The 21,597-nt window shown below is 39.6% G+C and overlaps 1 protein-coding gene across 5 annotated transcripts in view; it reads left to right on the forward strand.

Annotated features, from left to right (window-relative positions):
• Positions 1-21,597, forward strand: part of Tpk1 (thiamin pyrophosphokinase 1) — a 334,542-nt gene that overhangs the window by 105,138 nt on the left and 207,807 nt on the right. For 4 of the 5 annotated variants that reach the window (XM_028876442.2, XM_037203607.1, XM_037203606.1 and 1 more), the window contains one exon: positions 626-695. In XM_028876442.2, coding sequence (XP_028732275.1) covers positions 626-695 — 70 coding nt within the window. Of the gene's footprint in view, positions 1-621; positions 696-17,188; positions 17,380-21,597 lie in introns of those variants that run through there. The other variant, XM_037203608.1, reaches the window with a different exon arrangement.

The raw sequence follows: 21,597 nt of genomic DNA on the forward strand, positions 1-21,597 counted from the left end.
GGAGAAAGATTGAGAACAGGTAAGACTAGCTATGGATATGTTTCACTGGAGAATGGGAAATAATTGGGTTAAGATAACTAAGGTTCATTCAGAACCTGAAAGGGATGCGTCTTAAGCTTTGGGAAGCACAATTCACCTAGGTACTGTTTTGAAGTTCAAAACTTCGATGAAAAAAGGAAGGTCTTCAGTGTTTCCAGAGAGAAGACAAAACAAGACTCAGAACATTGAGACAGAACAGTGAGTCACCTGAAATCACCCTGTTCCCAGTAGAAGTCCAAAGCCAGCATGGTAATGGAGTCAGAGCAACTATCAGAAGCTGTGTCCTGCTTCCTGCCATGAGCATGAACCTGTCTTCTCATAAGTCAGCACATTGTAGAACAGGCTAGCACTACACACACTCCACCTCGGTTCAGAGAGACTGAAGAAGATACAGAGGGTCTCTGGGTGGTTTTGTCCTGCTGTGTAGAGTCACTTGTAATAAAGACAGAAGTGCCATAAGGTGAATTTTATGATCCAGGGGTAGCATGACTGTGTTCTGAGTGTTTGCTTTCCAGTGATGTTCTCAGGAGAGGAAGACTGTGCTTTGCCATTTGTACTGAAATGATTTGTATTCTTTTGTTTGAAGCGCTCTTCAGAGCCTGTGCTGATGGAGGTGCCAACCGCTTATATGACCTCACCGAAGGGGAGAGAGAAAGGTATGCTCCTGCAAATCAGTGTCTGCTCGCCCCTCACTTCTGCTGCCCTTAGTTGTAATCTTTTTATAGCAACTGTTTCTTTTCCTTCATATTCATCATAGGAAATAGCCTCTATGAGAAGGGCTGAGCTGTGTAACCACGATGTATTATTTCTCTTGTTGAATGAGATTTCTTAGAATTAGGATCATCTCTATTCTTCTCTTTAAAATCCTATTCTGTTACTTTAAAGCCTCATTAAGTCACATTACCAAATATTGAAATTTGTGAGGACTTTGAAGATTGGCTAAAATAAAACATCAACTGGCTATTTATGTTGGTATTAAAACACTTTAAATGAATACAAACTGGACTCCTAGAAAAGAAATATGTAGTCTGCTGTGAAGATGTGAGGTTTAATATTAGTGTTGAATAAATCTAAGTGGGACTTACTCTTTCTTAATTACTTCTGAGTTACATACCTACATGTTTAGAGAGAGTTTATTTAATGATTTGCTTTCTGCATTGGGTTGTTTTCCTGATTCTTGTCTGGTGAGATATTTTTCGGTGAGAGAATATGTTTGATAGAAAGAGATTTTCAGATTAGTTCAGTTGTGAATATGTTTGTGGCCCAACTCATTTGGAAACATGAGATTTCGTGGAATAGATGTGAGTATGCTATTTGTGAAATGTGGTTCAGTCATTCTCATATGTGTCAGTAGCTATATTGAAATGGTTGGCATTTGAGAAACCGCCTACTCTCTTCCAAAACAAAAATAAAAATATTATAGCGTAACAGGCCCTGTGTGGGCATTAAACATGTGTGGTTTGAAATCATGTATTTCTCTTTGTGACATCAGAATGTTTAACTTCAGCTTTCTGGTGCCAGAGCTGCTGTGGAGAGCAGCTGCTTGCTTTCCATGGAGAAGCTGTGTTTTTTGTTTTTGTTGTTGTTGTTGTTGTTGTTATTGTTTTGATATCAGATGCTGTTTGCTAATGTGTGGAGACCGGGTGGGATGCAGTTATCAAAAAGACAATGATCGTGAGAGCCCGGAACGGTTACATCTCATTCACTCACTTGCTGCATGACTTCACAGCTTCCTCTAATAGTACACTCCAATACCTGATAAGGACACTGTGTGAAATATCCTCCAGGTTGTTCTAGAAAGTGCCTCAGCATGTAGTTCCCAATAGGGCATGGGGGCTCAGGTTATAAACTGGGTACTGTTTATCCCATGCCTGTAGCCTGCAGTAGCTGTCAAGTAGCCAGCAGTTAAACATTGTTTCTCTAATGGTAGACACAGCTCAGGAACATAGTAAAAAGCAGAACTTGAGAAGTTATGAACCCGCCACTTTCCACCTGTCCCTTAGTTATGAGAACCATCTAGAATGCTTATGAAAACTTACAAATGTCTGTCTTGGTTATTTTCTTTGGCTTAGGCAGGCAGTGGTAACAAAGTTAATAGAACACTTTTATTTGTATTTAAAAGCAGAAGCTTAGTAGCTTTTAGAAAGAAGAACCATTATTTTTGCCTTTATTTTAATTAATTTCAAAATAAATAAAGTATTCCTCATCCTATTTATAAATATTCTTTTGTTTGTTTTGTTTTGTTTTTTGAGACAGGGTCTCTCTATATCACACTGTATGTCTTGGAACTCACTATATAGATCAGGCTGGCCTTGAACTCACAGAGATCCACCTCCCATGTGCTAGAACAAAGGTCTTATTATGTCCAACTATATTTACAAATAATATTATAGAAGACATTCCAAATTGTACACAATTTATCTTACAACTGTTTGTCTACACATGAAGTTGTTTAGTGAAGCAATGTAGTTAATTCTCATTGATTTTGGGGGCCTAATGATGTTTGCAATGATTCTTGTTTTGTTGCCTTGGGACATGGCTGGCCTGGGGAAGGGTAGAGTCCCTATTAGTGATCAGTGAAACTAACTGTCTTGCATGGGAATTAAATCCTTGGAATAAATCTCATTACTTCCAACCCCTAACGAGTAAAACTAATTGGATACAGGTGACTGCATGTAATTCCTCTTAATTGTATTTTTAAACAAAAAACTTGCACAATGAAAACCAAACCAAAATAACAACAACAGCAAAAGCAAACAAACAAACAATAAAATCTCTTGAGTTTTAAAAAGCTAAATTGCAGTTTGTAGGCTTGGGCTGGTCTTGTTTTCATATGTTTATTCATTAACAACCACATCCACTCTGTAAAGCCCTGTAATTATGCAACCAAAAAAAAATGGATTTTTAAAGAACTATCTCCCGCTGAAGAGAACATAAAACATTTATACATTTGAAGTAGAAGAAAAGAAGACTGATGATTGGAAGTAGGTTTATCTAGAGACAACGCTGTGCAAGTCCTCTCTGGGCCCTTCTCCTTTCTGTTTGGGGGCGGGGCCTGAGGTGTTACCCAGGCCTCTTGTCATGCTGCCTCTGAACATCAGTCTAGGTTAAAGCTAGCCCCCGTGGAGTAAGGGAATGGGGAGCCTCCGAACAAGACCAAGTCCACTTAGGCCTTGCTAGGCCTGGCAGCTGTGCCTGCTCCTCCACAGACCCACAGAGAGAGAGGACTGAGGGTGGCAGGGGAGGTAGGGCAGAACCCTCTGGGAGACTCAGGAGGATGCAGTGCTGTATGACCTCAGGAGACAGCGCCCCAGCTAGGAACTGGGCTGGGCCCATGTATAGGGGAGACAGCAGATTACAAGGGAAGCTGAAGGAGATACAGTCTGAGCACCAAGGGAAGACATTCTGCACAGTAGTGGCATGGAGTCTTGGGTTTGATGCCTCTAGATGCCCTGAGAAGGAAGACTCGTAAGTAGCTGTTGGCTTTAGCTGTTTTCAGTTAGTAGAAATGCAATGACTAGTATTTGTGGAGCACAGAAAGTACACGGCTAGGCACTAGAAATACACATTATAAGAAAGGAGCTGTATCTAATGTTCTCTCACACTACCTAATTTTAGAACATTGGGCTAATGCTCTAAAACCTTGAAAGGTAAATGCTGAGTCTCAGACAGGGTGTGGCTCTATGTAGCCTTTGTTAGCCTGGACACATTGTCTAGCCCAGGCTGGTATTAAACCTGGAACTCTTCCCACTCATCGCTCCAGTTGTACGCAGGTACCTTCCCCTTCCACACAACCTTGACTTTCTGTTGTCATCCAAGCAGTAAACATGAACTTACTTCAGCACACTGCTGAGCCTGGAGTATAGAGCTGTTGAGTGTGGACACACACTATAGTGCAGGTCTCTGAGCTTGTGTCTTGTTTCACTGCCATGTCATTGTGACCACTGTCTTGAGCTCCTAACCTGTGATGTTTTCACCTCTGGAAGCTTCCGTCCCTCACTCATCAGTGTATTTCAGATGCTTTATGTATGTCTAGCCATGCAGTATCTGTAGTTGTGTGTATGACTTACTCCATTTAGTAAATACCACAAGTCCAAGTCATGTTACTTCAGTTTTATCAGCCTTTGCTTCAGTCCTAAAAGCAGCTTACCTCCAGTTATCAGGTTTTGTTTTGATGAACAGTAAAAAACATACAAATTTTCTATCGTGAAAGCAAAGAATGATAATCAGTATGATAGTGGGTAGGAAGAAAAAAAATTAAAGTATCTGTACTTATTTCTTCCTAAGAAGCAAAGAGCCTCATTAAGTCTGCATATTGATTCTCCCCTTTGAGACAATAGAGAATATTATTCACTCGCCTGCAGTTACTTGTTCAGGTGAGTGTAAGCTTGATAAACAAAGCTCCTTTTCTTTGAAAGTTAATATTAAATAATGATTTTTTCTTATTAATTAAATTTATTCTTTATTTTTACATTCCAAAGGCAGTTCCCCCTTCCTCCTCCCCTCCCACCCTCCCAAACCACTCCTCTTCTGTTTCTGTTCAGAAAGGGGCAGGCCTCCATGGGTGTCACCAAACCATGGTATATCAGGTTGAGGTAGGACTAAGCTCCTTTTCTTGCATTTAGGCTGGGCAAGGCAACCAGTATAAGGAATAGGTTCCTGGAAGCCAGCCAAAGCATTAGGGACAGGTCCTGCTCCCTCCACTAGGAGTCCTACAAGTAGATAAAGCTACACAACTTCCACACATATGTAGAGGGCCTAGGTAGGTCCCTTGTAGACTCCCTAGCTGTTGGGTCCAGAGTCTGTGAACTCCTATGAACCCAGGTTAGTTGTTTCTGTGGGTTCCTTTGTGATGACTTTGACCACCACCCCCAGGCTTGTACAAGCTTTCTTCCCTCTCTCCAAGAGAATTCCTCAAGCTCAACCCAATGTTTGGCTGTGGATCTCTACATCTTTTTCCATCAATCACTGGAGGAAGGCTCTTTGATGACAATTGGGTAGTTACCAATCTGAATACAGAGATGGCCAGTTTAGGCTACTTGTCCATTATTACTAGGAGTCTTAGGGTCATCCTTACAGAGTTGTGGGAGTTTCCCTTGCACCAGATTTCTACCTGACCCCAAAATGTACCCCCATCAGGATGTCTCTTTCAATACTCTCTCCCTTTATCCAAAAGAATCAACTCTTTGATGGATTCCACTTATTGTTAATTAAGTTAATTTATAAAATGAATTTCTGCCCTAATTCTTACTAGTTAATACTTTGTGGTTTGGAAGATTCTTGTTTTTCTTTGACACTGAAAGAAACCTATAGACTCAATGAAATCCTTATCAAAATATCAATGGCTTACAACATAAAGCTAGTAAAATCATTCCTAACATTTATATGAAAATATATAGCTAAAGCTACCCAAGGCAAAAAGGGCAATAACAGAGATAGCAAAGTAACCAATCTCAAACTGTACTACAGAGCCACAGTAGCAAATCAACTTAGTGTTGATATGACAACAAACATACAGCCCAGTGTAACAAAATAGTAGATGCTGATATAAACTCACAATAGTCACCACCTAACTTATTGAAAAATTGTTAAAACATAATTTAAATAATCTATTTACTTACTTATTTAGTGTATGTGTGCACACTTGTGTGGGTCTCAACGTGAGGGTGGAAGTCAGAGCATAATTTTTGTGAGTTACTTATCTCTTTTCTCCATGTGGGTTCCAGGAATTGAAATCAAGTCTTTAGGTTTGGTGATTTTATTTATTTTTTTATTTCACACACACACACACTAAAAAAAAGTTGATGGGAACAGCAGTTCTCAAGTCAGGACCCCTTTGGCAAACCTCTATCTCCAAAAATACTTACATTATGATTCATAACAGTAGGAAAATTACAGTTTTGAAGTAGCAACTAAAATAATTTTATGGTTGGGGGTCACCACATGAGGAACTGTATTAAACAATTGCGGCATTAGGAAGGTTGAGAACCACTGTGCTAGAGCGATTGCTCAGTGGTTAAGAACACTTGCTGTTCTTGAAGCGGACTCATTTGTTTCCCAGCACCTGTATCAAGTGGCTCACAACACTCTGTAACTCCAGTTTCAAGTGATCCAGTGCTCTCTTGTGGCATCTGTGGGCACAAGGCACACAGGGTGCACATATAACCATAAGCAATCACACATATACATAAAAGTAAACTAATAGAAGAAAGTAGAAGTTGGGATTCATTGGAGAGAGAAAGGGAAGCAGATAGAGAAGAGAGTGGGTAGGAAGATGGTGAGTTGGGTGGGAGGGGGAGGAATGAGACAAATTACAATGACAGGTTTGTTTGAAGATGCTATGATTTAACGCATGTTTGTGTGCTAGACTTCCATACTGAAAAATAAATGTATTATGCTGTAGAATTATATGAAGAGAAAATATTCAGTATAGTAAATTATGAGACATAAAGAGATCATGGTAGTTCAGTGGAGTGTGTATATGGGTGCATATTTGCGTGTGCCTGTGTGTGGCTGGGGGTTGAGGGAGACTACCCTTTGTCTCATTGGTAAAAGCTAAACGCCTTGAGCCAAGGTTGTCTTTCCAGATATTTCTAATTCATCCTTTCATTTGTAAACAAACAGAGCTGTCTGAAGTATGCCATGCAGTTCTTCTCTCTGATTTTGCTTGGGTCTCAACTCCTAGCTTACCTTGTACACATTGGAGCTACACAGGCTCCATTCTGACCAGACTGATCAGTGCTTGAAGATCCTGTGCTGTGCTGGTTATTGGGTAGTATTAATGGAGGACACCAGCATTTCTTGTAGCAGTGCTGTCTGTAGCCACTGATGGGCTGATGCTGTGTGTGCATCTGAGCACCCCTCTCCTTCCAGCCCGCTGCAGCTTGTCTCATTCACTGTGATACTGGCTACAAATCACAACACCCCGTTCCTATTTTACCTTGATTTAGAGTTGTAAGGACTTATGTCCTTTACTAGATTATAAATTTCTAATGATCTATTGCTCCTTAACATTGCATAATGCTTTTTAATTATTTACTCTCTCATTTTATCTTGTGAAGATGTGCTTTATACCCTTCACTAGGTGGTGAACTGCTTGAAGACGGTAATCACAGTTAATCATCTTTGCATGCCTCTAATATCTAGTGCACTAATGAGCATCTGAAAATTTATTGAATTAATGATTTTTTATTGATACCTCAACAGAGATGTCACTAAGGCTAAGCTATTTTTCATCAAGGGGTTTCTCAACTATAAAATCAGGTATTTTAAGTATATTAGTGCAGAAGAAATGTTTCATAGTTATATGCATCATAATTTTGTTATTGTATATACACTATACATAATTTAAATGCTTTCGATCTAAAAATTAGTTTATGTCTCACTTCTAACAGATTTGCTACATTATTCTGCATTCTAATTTCTATCAAATGCATCTGATTCTGAACAAGGTACTCACATTTGAATTCATTAATAGTTGGGAACAGCATACAGTATCAACATCAGTGCTAAGTGTGAAGGGTGTGTATGTGTGTATGTTATGATTTTGTGGGAGTTGGAGATTTTTAGGCTCATTTGCAGAATAGTAAGAAATAGCTCTGAGCTGATGGTGTTCTAAGGGTGTTTGAAGTTGTAAGGATCATTTTCATCTTTGTTTCTCAGAGTAAATGCCTGAATAGGAAGTCTTCCTGCTTAATTTTATGTAAAACATTATTTTAGGTAGGTGAGATGTATAGTAACGATTACTGTGATTTAAAAGACAAGCATCTCAAAGATGCCCCTGTGTTCATTCAAATGTTCACTTCTGAACATTCTTACTCAGTGGTAGGACTGAGAGGCAGACTCATTTACAAAGAAAAGCAAAACACATCCTGGACTTGTTTTCTCTCACTCCCTTAAGTGAGAATATAACTCGGTGATGAGGTGATTTTCTAGAATGCACAAGGCACTGAAAAAAGTTCTCTTTTCAAACTTTCAAATTTTTCTACCCTTGCAACTCTCCTGTCAGCAGATTGGCCACTCTTTCCAGAAGATGACTGTGGTAGCTTCACTTGTTCCTATAAAACTGTCCAGCTAAACCAAGATCAAAACACAATTGAAATAACTGGGACCTGGGAGACAGCTTAATCAGTATGGAGGACCTGAGTTCAGTTTCCTAGTACTCACATGACAAACTGAGTTAGATCCCTTATTCCCACATCTCTCAAGTTGTCCTTTACCCCTGTATGCACACCATGGCATGCTCCCCAATACTCCAAACAAATAAAAGAACAAATGCCAAAAAAAAAAAAAAAAAAAAAAAGGTGAAGGAAGACACTAGACAGACCTCTGGCCTCCACATGCGTCTACTTCCATGTGCACCTACACACATGTGCATATGGGCACAAACATGTGCAGAGCACATACACAAAAAATAACAAATATGTAACTAAACAAACACCCATGGAAACCACTGTCCTAAAACAGCTTCTAAAGCATCTACCAACATAACTAACTCAGGCATCTGGTACAAGTGTTCTTTACACCTTCAGAGGAACTAGTGACATGTCATGAGTAACTTAACCATTTTTCCTCTTGCTTATTTCAAGGCACATAGCAGCTACTTCAGTTTGGGAATTTTGCAGTAAGATACATTGGATTCAATCTGATTGTATTGCCACACTAGTGTAACAAACATACATGGCCAGTTCAGGTACTTGGGCAGCCATTTCTTATGCTGTGGGTTTCAGGAAGGCATCACTGTCTGTGGAGTATTTAGAGAAATTTTGATGAGCCATATTACATTGACTAATCATAAAATAGTGCATAAGCCATGAAGATTCAGAATGACCCTCTAAAGAGGTACAGTATAATGAGCCACAAGATAGCTTGGTGAACACCTTAGGAAGTTCAGGGGACAGCCACACACACTTGTGCTGCGGGATAGTTGTACACTGTGTGAAGATTGCTGTGATGGTGTAATAAAAGGCTGATCAGCCATTAGCTAGGCCGGAGGTATAGGCAGGACTTCTGGGCAGAGAGAGAACTCTGGGAAGAAGAAGGTGGAGTTGCCAGCCAGACTCAGAGGAAGCAGCGTGGGCAGTATGGAGGGGTGAGGTAACGAGCCACACAACAGATGGTGAATTAACATCAATGGGTTAGTTTAAGTTATAAGAGCTAGTGGGACAAGCCTAAGCTAAGCCTGAGCTTCTGTAATTAATAATAAGTCTTTGTGTTGTTATTTGTGAGCTGAGGGCCCAAAGAAAAATTCGACTATACCCCTGCATCAGTGACTTATGCACATCCTTAGAGTAATATAGAATGATTTTAAGTACTTTTCAAATTATGGTTGGAGTGAAGATGTAGTGTTTGACCTTTAATTTCTTTTTATTTTGTTCAGCATTTGCTGGCTATAATTTTATATGATAAAGTTGGTTGTAAACTTGCAGTTCAGTTGTCTTTGAAGTGGTGGGCAGTTCGGTACCCACCACCACAATCAAGAGTAAAAATGTTTATTATCCTTTATATATATATATACATATATGTGTATATATATGTATATGTATATATATAGTATTTATTTATTACATATTATATATTATGTATGCCTCCTGTCCTTCTATAATTGGCCCCTGACCTTTTTGCCCTTCTAGAGTGTCATAAAACAAACTCTTACGCCTCGTGGTTTTTTGGGTCAGACTTCTCTCCTTACCAAAAGTTTGTGAGCTTCCCCATATTAATGTGTATCAGTAGTTTGCTGGTTTTGCTGGTATATAGTCTTCTACTGAATGGGGCACCATACATTTGTCTGTGCACTCAGCACAGTTAACACATCTGTGTTGGTTACCTTTTTCTCAGTATCACACAAGCTAGGGTTATCTGGGAAGAGGGAACTTATTGAGAAAATGCCTCAGTAAGACTGGCCTGTAGGTAAGTCTGTTGGGATATTTCCTTGATTTAAGAATATACCGTTTTGGTTTGTGCTACCCCTGGGCAGTTGGTCCTAGGGTATATAAGACAGCGAGCTGAGCAAGCCATAGAGAGCAAGTCAGTAAACAGCACTGTACACCTCTACACCAGTTCTTGCCTGTAGATGGAAATTTCTCCAGTCCTGCCTTGCCCAGCAGTCCGGATGAATCTCTCCCACTGTGGTCCCACAGCCACTTATAAAATAATTACTCAGAGGCTTATATTAATTACAAACTGTAGGCATATGGCTTCAGCTTCTTGCTCGCTAGCTCTTTCATCTTAAATTAACCCATTCCAATTTAATCTACATGTTGCCACGTGGCTTTGGCATTACCAGTCTGTTGGCACCTCTCTTGACTTTGCCCTTCTCTCTGTATCTCCGCTTGAATTTCCCACCTGGCTGTAAGCTTTCTTGCCATAGGCCAAAACAGCTTTATTTATTATCCGATGGGAGCCACACTTATTCACAGCATACAGAAACTTCCCCACAGGACTTGCCTCCAGACTCTTGCCCTTCTTGAGTTTCTGCTTTGACTTCCCTCACTTTTAGACTGTGATCCAGCCATGTAAGCCAAATCAACTCTGTCCTTTCGGGGCTGCTTTTGATGATGGTGCTCACCACAGCAGCGAAAGCCAAACAACAAAGCACTTCATTCCTGAATTTACCTTTGAGTTGGCCACTGTCAGTGCTTCTCCAAGGGCTTCTTGGGGGAAGTGTATTAGTTATTTTAATTAAAACTGATGAAAGTCCTTGAAGTTGTCAACACTGAGGATTATATAACGATTGAAATAACTCATACAAAGGGTCGGCATTTGCTGTATCAGTAGAAATTTTGCAAATGCTAGGTCAATCATGTTAGATGTTTTTATAAGATAAGACAATACATACACATTTTTATGGAATAAATTGGTGTCGTTTTTATGGAATAAATTGGTGTCAAGTATCTGAGCATAAATTATGATGTCAGTAAACTTTACTATGTGAAATAGTTCATTTCACCTCCCTGTGACAACTTTTGTCAGTGTTGAGATTCATTTTCACTATTTTCAAGTACTTTAGGCCCAGTCAGAAAATAAAGTTTTCACTGTGCTTTAGCATACAAAGTGTCCTGTACAATGTTCAGTCATTTGCTCCTTTAAGTTTCTATTTAAAAAGTATTTATGCAGTCAAATGACTGAGCTCTGTAGGCAGGCCAACACTATTGGATCTTTGAATCAAAATGATGGAAGGGAGAAATGATTAGCACATTTAAAAGAGAATTTACAACAGAAATCTTGGTAGTAAAGAACCTTACACAACAGACTGTGTGGGTATATTTATCTTGAATTATTGATTAGATTAGCTTAGTAATAATTTTAGTCTGTTGGTTATCAAATGCTGTAAATCACTGATCTCAAAGTTATCCGTACATGGCTGTGAATCATTTGGGGGTACTAGAGGAGGGACAAATGTGTATGCAAAGGGCCATGTTTGTCAGATCACGCCTGAACTCAGAATAAATTCTTAGAGTGAGATCACTTTCAGCAGCTGCAGGAAGTCAGTTTACAACTAAATTTAATCAGAGCCATTGTTCTTTATGGCTATTCTATTTCATAAAGTATGTTCCTGACAGAACCTTTTTCCCTTCCTGCTCTGTAGATGGAATCCTCAGAAATAAATTACCTTCTGGTGATTGTTCAAAAAAACCTGGCATCATTTGTCAAAAGTTTGGGGCAGCATGTGGCTCTTTTAATGAAAAATGGTGATTGTGAGCAATTACATATTGTCATATATTCCAGCTTGTTTTTTTGTTTGTTTGTTTTTTAAAAATTTATTTTTGTTATTTTTAATTATGTATATGTATCTGCAGGTGGATATATGTGTGTGTAAGTGTATGTACCCAAGGAGGCCAGAGGCACCAGATCCCCTATGACTGGAAGTATAGGTGGTTGAGAGATGCCTGACATGGGTGCCAGGAATTGAACCTGGGTCCTCTGGAAGACCAGCAAATGCTATGAACTGCTGAGCCATCTTTTCTAAAATCACTTTTGTATGTGTTACAATATAGCATCTAATTGTCTGATTTTTCATACATGTTTATGCAGATGCATTTACATGTGTGCTTGCAAGCATTTATTTAGATACTTACAGTGTGATTTTCTGTTTATTAAAATTGGAGGTTTGTATTGATGGACAGAGATCCAGCAAAATATCCCTAATTCTAGGGTGGATGTTATTCTGTTTACCAAAACGTCATTATAGGAATGAAATCTGAGTTGATGACCAACTTGCAGCCAAACCAGCAATGATGTTCCTATTGCTAGGAGACAGAAAATTGACAGGATTCAGTTTACTCAAGGGCTCATTGTAAATTTTATGGAGAAATATCTAAATGGCATTTACACAGCCTTGGGATACCACTGCAGTTAAAGGTAGCAATCTTGGGGTTTCTTTGAGCTGCTAACCTTACAAACTTCAGTTTTATCTTAGTAACAAGAAAGGTTAAGAAAATGCTGAAGAATCTCAGCAGGGGTGGGACTGGAGCGATGGCTCAGCAGTTCCCAGCACTGACTGTGCTTCCAGAGGGTCAAAGTTCAGTTCCCAGCACACACAATAGCATCTCACACCAGCTTGTTCTACAGTTCCAAAGGATCCGTCATCATCTTCTGCCCTCACAGGCACTGCGGTCATGTGGTTCACATACACACATGTAAACAACACACCTATACCTATGTTGGAGCCCACTAGGTTTCCTAGTGACTGTACCCAGCAGGACTGCATAAGAGATTGATTGGACCACAGGCCTGAGTATCAGGTGTTTGTAAGGATCTATCTAACTAGCAAGGGGGAAGTCTTTTGCTCCACCCCTTGGCATTGTTATAAATAGACATTTGGAATAAAACTCTGGGCCAGTGGATAAGGATCCAGGCCAACCCAAGTCTATCTTGTGTTTTCTCTCTGTTTCTATCCCTCTCTATTTCTAACTAAGTCTCTTATCCCTCATCCCTCAAGAGTTCCTGGGGTAAATAAGTGTGGGGGCTGGTCCTCCACATACCTATAAAATAAAATAAATAAATCTTTTTTCTTAAGTAAGGAAGAACATACATTACCACCATAGGAATACAATCATTGTGTGGATATGTAATAGGCTCCCAAATGCCATAAGAGGAGGAACAGGAAGGGTAACAGGAGTAAGTACCAAAGCTCTGTGGCACACCACAGTGGCCAGATTGTAGCAATTCATTATGACTCTTAAAAGAGCTGGAAGACAGAACTTCAAATAGATGTTAATTATCCAGTCATTGCCTATTATATCAGTATATTGAATTATCATAGTCTGTACTCTATAAATATGTACAATTATTATGTGCTGATTAATTCTTTTACTGTCAAACTGTTCTACACCCTCTTATGTGGACTTGCATTTTCACTTGTGGACTGAAATTAGTAGTGTTTCTTGTGAACTCGAGGGAAGGAGACACTGACCCATTCTGTAATAGGGCTTGGCATCATGAGAACATCACATTTGCTCAGTTTCTGCTGGATGTCATGTGGGGCTCTTTATATCAGGGATGATGTATGGTGCTGTCACAACCACATAGGAACAGGATAGTTAAGTATTAGAATGTGGAAGAAATAATTAATCAAATCCTTACATTGTCTTAATACTATTTGTTCATTCAGGCTGTTATCTTAAAAACCCTGTGTTGCCTCTGCAAATCAAAGCATGTAGTGGTATTTTTTTTTAACAGAATACTGTTTAATTTCTAAAACCTATCTCTAATTTTTTCATAATTTTTTATTGATTCTTGGTGAATTTCACATCATGCACCGAAATCCTACTCATTTCCAAGTCCTTCCATATCCACCCTTGTAGCTCCCCCACCAAGAAAATTAAAACAAAAACATCTCACGTTGGAAGCTGCGGTGTGTCATGGTGTGTCTCAGTACATCCTTTTGTCCAAACGGCTTTACTTGCAAATGTTCGTTATAGTGGGTCATTTAGTCTGGTTCGAGGCATCTGGCTTCTTCTACACCATCACTACTAGACCCTCACAGAGACTCCTCTAGGATATCCTGTTGTTGCTCTGAGTCATGGAGATCCTGCAACTTTGGTTCTGCAGGACTGGCCCCTTCACATGCTCCAGAAACTTATAGGTGGGGTAGATGTTAGGGTGGACCAGCTCAAACCCCTGTATCTGGGCCTGGGTGTAGCTGAGTTTGTCAGCCCACCAGCTCTCCCATGCCCATGCCACTGGGACCAGCTCTTCCACACTGCCCAGGTAAGGGGTGGGGCCAGGACTCCCAAGCCCACCTCACCATTGGAGCCACAATAAGTTGGCCAAGGAGGGGTGGGGTCAGCTTAGTATGGCACTCAGTCATCAACATGTCCTCAAAAGCCAACTCAAACCATGGACATCCCCATGGCCTTGGGTGGTAACATGAGCCACTGGCATCAACACAGACCCTGGCAGCAGTGGGGCTGCAGACCCAGACATGGCCCTCAGTGGCAGCACAGGTCTCTCTCATCAGGCTGTTTCTCACTTTGTCTCCAGTTCCCCCTCTCTTCATAGTGCACAAACTGCTCATCTTTTCTTTCTCTCTGTGTCCTCTGGCTGCCTTCAGCCTTAGCCCTCCATCTCCTCCTCCACTTCCTCCTCCTCCTCCTCCTCCTCTTCTTCTTCTTTTTTGTTATGTCATATAGTATAAACTTTTCTCTTTTTTTGTTATGGTTATGACTTACTGTTTTATTTTGTAGAGTCACAGCCATTTCTGTATGAGCAAATATGTTAACATAGATTCCCTACCAGCCAGGTTAGAGACCCTCCCCTAAGCACAGCACTTGCTAAACTGTAATGGAACTCTTGAGTTTATTGGGCTGTGAGATTCTGTGAGGTAGGGGGGGCTGGAACCATACTTTGTTTAACTACATCTTCAGCATTTATCACAGCCCACTTTTATGACAAACTATTTATTAAACAGAACTTCTGGTATACAGTTGTACATGTTCACCCTAGGGGACAGCATTGCTATCATATAAAGTTTAGATTTGTATATTCATTACAGCTTTTGGCAGATGGTAGTAAAGTTTCTAGTTTTGTGACAACTTTCCAGTAGATGAAAGTAAATTCCTTTTTTTGTTGTTGTTGTTGACATTTCAATTGCTTCCTAATAGGATATTTATTTATTTATTTATTTATTTATTTATTTATTCATTTATTTATTTGGTTTGTTTGTTTATTTTCTGTTTTTTTAATTTTATAATTAATTTAATTTTACATATCAGCCACGGATTCCCCTGTCTCCCTTCCTCCTGCCCACCCTCCCCCACTCCCCCCAATCCACCCCCCATTCCCACCTTCTCCAGGGCAAGGACTCCCCTGGGATTCAGCTTAGCCTGGTAGATTCAGTCGAGGCAGGTCCAGTCCCCTCCTCTCTTCACCCAGGCTGACACTGAGAGAAATAATTAATCAATGGGACCTCATGAAACTGAGAAGCTTTTGTAGAGCAAAGGACATGGTCAACAAGACAAAGCGACAGCCTGCAGAATGGGAAAAGATCTTCACCAACCCTACATCTGTCAGAGGGCTGATATCCAGAATATATAAAGAACTCAAGAAATTAGACATCAAAATGCCCAACAGTCCAATTAAGAAATGGGCTATAGAGCTAAACAGAGAATTCTCAACAGAGGAAACTCAAATGGCTAAAAGACATTTAAGGAATTGCTCAACATCCCTAATCACCAGGGAAATGCAAATCAAAATGACTCTGAGATACCACCTTAAACCCATCAGAATGGCTAAGATCAAAAACACTGAAGACAGCTTATGCTGGAGAGGATGTGGAGCAAGGGGAACTCTCCTCCCTGTTGATGGGAATGCAAGCTTGTACAGCCACTTTGGAAATCAATATGGCGCTTTCTTAAAACTCATTTCCAGTGTGTCTCTCTCAAGAAATCTTTACTGATAACTATCTATTTCAATAGATCTAAATTAGGAGGAAAAAAAAAACCTTCCCAAATCATCCTTCACCGTGATGCCTCATAAGGTTGAAATTGTCTATGCTGCTTTACTTAACTGGATGGTTTCTTTGTTTTATTTATCTTTGAAAATAATCTTAGCAGCCAGGAACAGGTGATAGAAATTGAGATGAGTTATCCAATACCAAAGGGTCAACCCTAAAAACATACATACAAGTAACATTATTCAGACTGAGCTGGTTATATTTAGGAACATATATTTGTATACATATACATATGTGTGTGTAACAATTCTTGAAAAAAGCTATGAATTTGGAAAAGAACAGGAGGGATATGTAAGAGGGTTTGAAAAGGGAAGGGAAATGATATATTATAACCTCAAAAACTAAAAGAGATACTTTTAAAAAAGATGCTTAGCATAGATTTAAGCAGAAAAATAGGGCTCATATTTGAGAACATGGGTGTAAGCTTTTCAAAATGTCTCATGTGTGTCTTAGCAGTGACAATATTCAACAGTTTGATGTCTCAACTCACAACATAAAAGGATGCTGAGAATTCTTTTTGTCTTTTCCCTCTTTCTGATAAGTGCAGTGACAGGGTAGTTCCAAAAGTGTCTTGTATGGTGCTATTATCTGATAAGATGAAGCTATGGGTCATAAGGTTGCACAAGGAAATTAAGACTTGGCTGTGACTGAATGGGGTTTCTTGTGAGATCCATAGGAAACTGAAGGTTTCTAGCTAAGAGTAGACAAAGGCCAAGCATGATGCATTGCTATTTTAAATTTCTTGTCTGAAATATCTTTCTATAAAAGGAATCTTGTCAACCTCAAAAGTAAATTTCATTAATTATGCCTGAATTCTCAACTCTCAGCTGGAGAGGGGCTCCATGAGAGGCTATTTTTTTCTCCCAGTATCTCCATAAATTTCTCTTTATGGGAAAATTGGAGAATGGTTATAGAAAACATGTAGGATTTAGAGTAAACTAGATTGCAGGCCCACAGCTATGCTTGCATTATAAGAACAGGAAATTAGGCTTTGCACTTAGGGGAGCTGGCACTGGGAGCAGCGCTTGGATTCCCATCTGTCTCTCCTTTCTTGTGGCCAGTGGAGCTGAGGATCCGATGGTATATCTGCTTGTGTCCTTGTTTCTACTATTGCAGGGTATTTTGGGGCAGGGGTTGTTTTGTTTTATTTACGGGAGAGTGATATAACTTCCTTTTATACCTACGGCATGTAAGTTTCTAAGCACATCAAGAAGGACGAATAAAACATAGAGACCTACAACTGGACAGTGTGCAGAGTGAGAGACTTTGGAACATTCAGTCCCAAATGGGATGTCTTCATGAAATCCCTCTCCTGAGAGCTCAGGGAGCTAAGGAGCAGAGGAGGCGGAGAGAATTTAAGAGCCAAAGCGGTGGATGACACCAAAGTAACTATGCCTTCCATACACACTAGGACCAATGCACATATGAACTCATAGACACTGTGGCAACATTCACAGTGCCTGCACAAGTTCAAGCCAGATTGAGTCCCAGTGCTGAAAGGGGAAGTGGGCATGAGCTTCCATCCCTCACTAAAAAGCTGTCTTCAATTGACAACCATTTGCAAAGGAAAAATTAGTTTTCTCCAATGGAATCTCGGTATGTAAATCTTGACACAAAAACCATAGCTCTCATCTTAAAGGAAATAAAATACAGTTTATGCTGGAGCCATTGTGAGTGACCATAGCCCAATTTAGGTTACCCCAAGTTCTATGTTTCAATGTGGAAGCAGTTTCAACAAGTTTTATAGTTTTACAGAACAGAGAAAGTCATGAATCAAAGCAAGTTTAAAACGCATTGGCAGGTACATCAGAGAGATGGGTATGTTGAGATGGGGGAAGCTTTCCTATAGGTTTAAGATGCCATCTGATGGCATTCTTAGCTTGTGGATTGGTAAAAGCCAGTTGTCTGCTAAGTCAATAAATTCTAAAAGCTTTTATCTGTTGTCATGAGATGTTAGTTCTGACACAGAGGAGGGCTAGGAGTGGGTATTCCAGAGATCCAGAACTTAGCCCGAGATAAGGTAATTAGCCTCTGGACCTGCAACATTCCAGTCTATCCACAGTACTAAAATACTAATCTTAATCAGTCTCCACAGACAGCTACCTTTCAAGAGCTTTCATTAACATGAACCACACTGAATGGTAGGCCCCATACCCAGCAGTAGATAGCCAGTACAAAATGAACTCGGTGGTGGTGGTGGTGTGTGTGTGCATGCAGATGTGTGTGTATCTTCTCTAGTCTCCCGAGTTCCAACAAATGTAGATCCACATCTCTCTGGTTCGCAATACTAAATCTTGACAGTTTATGCCCTTTAGTATCCTTATTTCCCCTCCATATTCACTTCTCTAACTTAATAGTGTCTTACTGTGATAGGGAATTCTCTGCTTAGGATTTTTTTAAGCTTGTTGTCTTTTTTTCCTGTATTTTATATCTTATTTTTGAATAATTTAAAAGTTTTATTCTTTAATAAGCATACTAGGTTATTAAATACCATATGGCATTTTGAAACAAAGTGTTTTAGTAGATTCTCTTGTCCCTTCATCCCTAATTCCCTGGTACCCTCCTGATCTGCTTTTGTAACCTCTCCTGGAATCCTTTTTTCTCCTTCATGTCATGTGTGTATATGCATATATGTGTATGCACATGTACATTAGATAGGATCCAAATATGAGAGAGAACATGTGGTTCTGCCTCCCTGTCTTTAGGTTGTCTTGCTTAATATTATACTTTCCATGTCCATCCATCTTTTAAAAACTACTTTTAAAGTTACCATACTGTGACATTAATCTTAACTGTCAGCTTGATGGGATGTAGAATCACCATAGAAGTACATTTCTAGGCTTGTCTGTGAGGAATTATCTAGATTAGGTTAATGTAGTAGAAAGACCTGTGTTAAATGTAAATAGTACCATCCCATGTGCTGGATACCTAGAACGAATAAAAAGAAGGAAGTGAGCTATACTTGGACATTAATTGCCCTCTGTTTCTTGACCACAGGTACAGTTTGCCCAGTTCCTCCAGTCTCTGGCTTCCTTACCATGATTTCCTTGCCATGATGGACTATACCACTGAACTTTGAGTTAAATTAAACCCTTCCTCCTAGAAGTTGCTTTTGTCAGGTATTTGTTAGAGGAACATGTATCTAATACATACAGAAAATTGTGGATTTCATCATGGCATCTTCATACATATGTATCATTACACCTTGTTTGCATTAATTCCCTCATCCACTGCCCTCCTTCCTTCAGGTGATTTCCTTTCTTCTACCCTCAAACTGTCTCCTTTCTTCTTTGTTATTACATCTGTTCCACTACTCTCTCTCTATCTCCCACCTCTTCAGATCCCTTCCTACCCTGTCATGATCCTTACTCTAATTTTGGGATGCACAAACATGTAATTACACACATAATTTTAAATTTATGTTCTGCATATGAGAGAAAACATGTATTTGCATTCCTGCATCTGGCTTGTTGCACGCAATAATTTCCATTTTCTTCTGCTTTCATGGAATATCATCCTTTCATTTTCTTTATGGCTGCTCAGAATTCCATTGTGTAAATTCAATGTATGTTCCTTATCTTTTCATCTGCTGATAGACATCGAAGGTGGTTCTGTTAACAGGGTGTTTTGAGTGCAAAATGGATCTGCAGGTCTATCTCTGTGGGTCTTTGCCTTGAGTCCCTTGAGATATACTTGAGTGATTGTAGCTGCATCATATGGTACTTGTATTTTCAGTTCTACAAGGCAACCCCATACTGTTTCCACAGTGCTGTGCAAGCAACAAATTGAATAGACAGATCTTAAGAAATACAAATGTACAATAAATATTTTAAAAGTTATTGAACAGCCTTAGCCATGAAGGAAATGCAAATTCAAATTGCTTTCAAGTTCTGTCTCACCCCAATCAGAATGGCTGTGATCAAGAAAGCAAATGACAACAAATGGTGGGAAGCTGGGGGAAAAGGAAGGCTTTCTTCAGCACTGGAGGACAGTCTTCTGTTTGAATGAAAGGGAATGAAGTGGTCACCTACCGTGCACATAAGTAATAAAAATAACTCCTGCCTTCTGAGAAAACCTTCACAGTTTGAAAAGAATATTTGGACAGGACAAATGGCCTTGATGGGTGGGCAGAGGAGGACACGAGGTTGGATGGGAAGGGGGGGTGGACCTAGGAAGATCTGGGGATAAGTAGGGTTGTATGATGCAAACATGTTGTACGCAATTCTCATGGAATTATTTTAAAAGTATAGTAGATGTGTAATTTTCCCATAATTTTACAAGTGTATTGTTAATTAGAAAAGCAGCTGTATTGTTATTTTGCATGTTTCTTTAACTAAAATTCTTCATAGTTTTACTCACCTGATATAAAACCTCCTCTGGGCCTTTTTCTCTTAATGGAATAATACTAAGACAAGTTCATGTATTATGAATGATAACAGTATCTTTTACTCAGCCTCAATCTTGCAGGAATTAAGAGAATAAAAAGGTTTCCCATCCTTTTTTTTTTTATAATGTTTTTATGAGTATGGATGTTTTGCCTGAAAATATGTGTGTGTATTGTGTGTATGTCTGGTGTCCTCTGAGGCCAGAAAAGGTTATGAGATCTCATGGAGCTACAGGTGGTTGTGAGCTATACCATGTGGGTGCTAGGGACAGAACCCAGGTCTTCTGCGAGAGACTCAAGTGCTCTCAACCACTGAGCAATCTCTCTAGCTCCTATTTTCCTCCTTTTTCCTTTCCTCCCTCCCTCCCTCTCTTCATTTCTTTCTTTCTTTTTTTTTTTTTATTTTTCAAGACAGGGTTTCTCTGTGTAGCCCTGGCTATCCTGGAACTCACTCCGTAGACTAGGCTGGCCTTAAACTCACAGACATACACCTGCTTCTGCCTCCCAAGTGCTGGAATTAAATGCCTGATTCTATTTTCTATTTTTGTGTGTAAAAATATTTCATGAATATAAGGCAGAGCTTTGTTCTAATGATACAGTGACAAATTTCTAAGAAAAAAATTTATAGATGAAAATTCCATAGATTTTTAAATTTTCATTAAAAAGAATCAGCTTTACAGACAGAAAGAACAGAAAGGGGCAGAGCCATTTCTGACTTCTGGCATAGTAACTAAGCAGGCAGCTGAGCTTGGCAGCTCGAGTGCAGTTTTCTTTGTAGGAGCATCATTCTTTTACTTCATGTAAAATCCACTTATTTATCACTGTGGCCTCTGGTGTGTATTCAATTTCCTCCTGCTTGGCTGTACATTAGTTGGTTATTAGTGACTGGAGAGCAGTTCCCTCCGTTAGGAACAAGAAAAACAACTACAGTTTCTGTCATCTTAGCATTTTATCTGTCATTGAAGAGAACATTCTTGCATAATACAGTGGTCTGATGATTCCTGTTAGCAGTAATCAGGCTTTCAGGGAGAGTTCTTCTTATGACATTAGCACTCCAAAGCTTTCCTCCTTTGCTGGGAAGTGGAGTGGAGGTCCATTATACTAATCCCATGATGCTCTGCTTAGGAAAGAGTCAAGATAGCAAGGAGTAGCAAATGTAATCTGTTGTAGAATATTATTTTAAGGTGTGTTACTTTCATTTATGTTGCATTTGTTTAAT

This window comes from Peromyscus leucopus, chromosome 3 (genome assembly GCF_004664715.2).
Source record: "Peromyscus leucopus breed LL Stock chromosome 3, UCI_PerLeu_2.1, whole genome shotgun sequence".
Lineage (NCBI taxonomy): Eukaryota > Metazoa > Chordata > Mammalia > Rodentia > Cricetidae > Peromyscus > Peromyscus leucopus.